General features: G+C 38.0%; 1 protein-coding gene across 2 annotated transcripts; it reads left to right on the top strand.

Annotated features, from left to right (window-relative positions):
• Positions 1 to 202: 202 nt before the first annotated feature.
• LOC141623698 (F-box/kelch-repeat protein SKIP11-like) lies at positions 203 to 3,240 on the top strand. 2 transcript variants are annotated; one of them, XM_074439855.1, is made up of 3 exons: positions 203 to 616; positions 1,187 to 1,296; positions 1,420 to 3,240. In XM_074439855.1, exon 3 carries the CDS (start codon positions 1,575 to 1,577, stop codon positions 2,916 to 2,918), a length of 1,344 nt encoding a protein of 447 aa, XP_074295956.1. In that variant the 5' UTR covers positions 203 to 616; positions 1,187 to 1,296; positions 1,420 to 1,574; the 3' UTR covers positions 2,919 to 3,240. The 2 variants fall into 2 exon arrangements, with proteins under 2 accessions (XP_074295956.1, XP_074295957.1); XM_074439856.1 differs by lacking the exon at positions 203 to 616 and adding an exon at positions 622 to 691 and having other exon boundaries at positions 1,187 to 3,240.
• The last annotated feature ends 645 nt before the right edge of the window (positions 3,241 to 3,885 follow it).

Here is a 3,885-nt window from a genome sequence, read left to right on the forward strand (position 1 = left end):
AATTGGTTGTGTATGGAAAAACTCATACACCTCGTGTATGTTGGGGACCATTGTCCTAAAAAATTTAGCTAATCACAAATTCTCATTATAGACGGCGCATATCTATCTATAAGTATAGACACGCCAAATATTCACCCACTTTAAGACACTTTGTTAGCTAATAGCCTTAACTCGAAAGTCAAACAAAGCAATCCAAAACTAGAAAACAATAAAAAGAAAAAAAGAGAGGGAAGGGAAAGAGAAGAAAGAAAGAAAGAAAGAAAGAAAATGCAGAGGAGAATCTAAAGGGAGAGGGAGGTTAAGTTCACTCAAAATTGCTCCCCCCTCCATCCCCCGTATTTTCCTCATCTTTCTTCTCTTCTACTCTCTTTTCTGCGTTTTAGAGAGCGTTACATATACATAATTACTATATAATCCCCCTCAATATCAACTCCTACTTCCATCTCAAACAAAACAATAGTAGTTCATAACGTATATACCAAGTAGTATAGTAGTAGTAATAATAATAATAATAATAATAATAAGAAGAAGAAGAAGAAGAAGTTATAGCAGCAATATCTTGATTGCTGATATAATCCTTCATTTCCAATCAAAATGAGTGAGCAAATACAATAAGGTTTGCATTTTTTTTTATTAATTATTGATAGACCAATCAAATACTCCTCTGTTTCTTTTTTCTTTTATCCAATTCGTAAGTCCAGTCTCTTTCTTTATAATTCTTTTCTATTCATGTTTTTTCATTTCATTTCTTTACTTTTTTCTATGTGGGCAGATCTAATGTAACCCACTTCAGCATGTTCTTCATATGCCAATTTTAAAAGATTGCACATTTTTCACCTTTATTGCTTTTTTTAAATGTTTTAGATTGAAATGAAATTTTTGGATTCGTGTGATTGGTTAAATGATTTTCCGATATCTCTTGATGGTTTTTGATTGTTTGTTTGAATATAAGCATTGGGTGTTCATCAAATTTTTATGGGGTTTTGATATTTGATTAATACTTTCAACGTTTCAATCATTTGTTTACCTTTGATCAAAATACAGCTCACAAAAACTACAATAGATAAATGAATGACGGGGACGGAGAGAGTATTTTAGCATTCCCAAATGAAACAGCTAGGTTACAAGATGGATGAGCAACTGAAAAAATTGATTTTTTTTTTGTTGGTTCTAAATTGTGATGCAGGGAATTTTCAAGTTCTGGATAGTATTGGGTGGAAGGCCTTGAAGTAATAATCAAGAAATGGAGGGTTTTTGTTAGTTACAAATCCAAATTCAATTAGTCGATTCAGATCGGTATGTTGTCGGCTTTATCCTTCGATATGTCTATATGAGTTATTAATTCTCCATCAAATGATTATATGGAGTAAAAGTTAGATAAATAAGGAATTTTACATGTTATTTGGGATTATTCAATAGGTACTTTGGCAAGTCGGGCGCCTCAAATAGCTCTCTTTTTTCTCATTGATTTCATTGTATAGAAGGAGAAATCATTGAAGATTTTTGGATTGAATAGAAATTTGTTGTAAAATTAATTATTGTTGTTGCCCTCATTGGGTTGAGTTAGCTTAGACATGTTGGAGGGGAGATCTTTCTTGGTTTCAAGAACATTGCCTAGCTCTCTTGAGCAAGAAAATAAGTGGACTTACACGACTTGCCGAGTAGGAGCTGAAGTTTCCAATGGAAAACGTCCTTTTGAGCTTGATCTCGAAGAGGAAGGGGGGTTAAGGAAAGCATCGAAGGTGTCTGACCATGAGGAAAACCTCCCTAGAGCTCAATTTGACAGGCTCTCATTGACTCTTGCTGCCCCGATTGACCATGCTTATAATCAACGTCAATCAAGCGATCAAGCAGACACTAGCTCTCTAATTCCCCCTATAGGCCGTGACTTGACCATTAATTGCCTCCTCCAATGCTCGAGGGCCGATTATGGATCTCTTGCCTCTTTGAACCGGAGTTTCCGGTCATTGATCAAGAGCGGTGAAATGTATAGAATAAGGCAACAGAACAAGGTGATTGAGCACTGGGTCTACTTCTCTTGCCGCCTCCTTGAATGGGTGGCATTTGATCCAGTTACTCAACGTTGGATGCAATTACCTAGGATGAATTCCAACGAATGTTTTATGTGCTCTGATAAGGAGTCCTTGGCTGTTGGCACTGAACTTCTTGTATTTGGGAAGGATTTGATGTCCCATGTGATATATAACTATAGTATCTTGACAAACTCATGGTCATCCGGTATGAGCATGAATTCTCCTAGGTGTTTATTCGGGTCAGCAAGCCTTGGTGAGATTGCAATCTTTGCTGGTGGTTGTGACTCCCAGGGCAACATTCTAAGCTCTGCCGAGCTTTATGATTCCGAGAAGCAAACTTGGGTAACTCTTCCTAGCATGAGTAAACCTAGGAAGATGTGCTCCGGTGTTTTTATGGATGGCAAGTTCTATGTGATCGGTGGGATTGGGGGCAGTTCTGGCAGGGCATTATCTTGTGGCGAAGAGTTTGATCTGAAGACGAGAACCTGGAAGGAGATTCCTCACATGTCACCCGGGAACCATGGGTCTTCCCCCGGGAATGGCATGCCTTCTCCGGCTGAAGCTCCACCGTTGGTCGCTGTTGTAAATAATGAATTATATGCCGCTGACTATGCTGACATGGAGGTGAAGAAATATAGTAAAGAGACAAGGGTGTGGATCACAGTGGGGAGGTTGCCTGAACGTGCTGGGTCAATGAATGGATGGGGCCTCGCTTTTAGGGCCTGTGGTGAACGGGTGATTGTCATTGGTGGACCCAGAGGTCAAGGTGAAGGAATCATAGAGGTTAACTCATGGGTGCCTAGTGAAGGCCCTCCTGAATGGCGCCTTTTGGGAAGGAAGCAGTGTGGGAGTTTTGTCTATAATTGTGCGGTCATGGGTTGCTAAGGGATATTGACTATTCATTCAAGATGGTGCTAAACCGTCAAAGATAATTCTTGCTAATGGGTAATATCATTGCTTTTCTTTTTTCTTTTCTTTTTTTTTCCCTTTTCTGCTGGGGCGGACAAGGGAGGAATTTCGATTTTACTCGAGGTTTCAATTGGATGTCTTACCATTTAATCTTGCCCTTCCCCAGTACAGTAACCATGAAAGCAATACAGACAGTTCAATAATTTCAAATACAAGGGTAGATTTACAAATAGAATTTTCTCTAGCTTTTCTAAAGTTACAGAATTATCTATATGAGTTTCATGATCATTTATTTCAATGTCATTGTCTCTGAAACATGATTGTGTATTTTTCAGCTCATACTGCGCGATGCCGTCTGCCCATTATTTGCTGCTTTCATTTGTTTTTGTTTTAATGTTCTGTTATTAATTTATCGTCTAAGATCAGTCTGTTTACGAAAAATTCTCCCCATGTTGATAAATTCTCTTACGTTAACCTGCATCACCAACAAATTAGTAGGGGAAAACTAAAGGAAATAAAAAGTCATTTCATTATGCTTTTGCAGTTTATGGGTGTCCTATGAAAACAGATGTATAAACAGATTCATATTCCTCTCACCATTTGCCACTGATATTTACGTGGTGTCGTCGAAATCATATGTTCTTCTCTTTGTTCTATAGTTTTGTGCTCTAATTATTCTTCTCATAGGGACATTTCAGAAAATTCTTGGGTTTCCATTTGGGTCAAATACTCGCCGTTATTTTTGACTCTGAAATGTGATGGTATATAGAAGTATTCGATTTTTCTGGTTGTTGCAAATCTCGGCGCAGTTTTCAACATGGTTTATTTGGAAACAATATCTTAATTTGTTGCAGGCGTGTGTGTTTACGACAATGAGGTAATGTCGCCGTAGTACATTCCGGGGGAAAATAGCATATGCTTTTGATGTTAATGTCCAACCATA

The sequence above is a fragment of the Silene latifolia genome, chromosome X, assembly GCF_048544455.1.
Source record: "Silene latifolia isolate original U9 population chromosome X, ASM4854445v1, whole genome shotgun sequence".
NCBI classification, from domain to species: domain Eukaryota; kingdom Viridiplantae; phylum Streptophyta; class Magnoliopsida; order Caryophyllales; family Caryophyllaceae; genus Silene; species Silene latifolia.

Excerpts from the sequence above, each read along its gene's own strand:
- LOC141623698 (XM_074439855.1), top strand. The coding sequence starts at position 1,575 with ATGTTGGAGGGGAGATCTTTCTTGGTTTCAAGAACATTGCCTAGCTCT.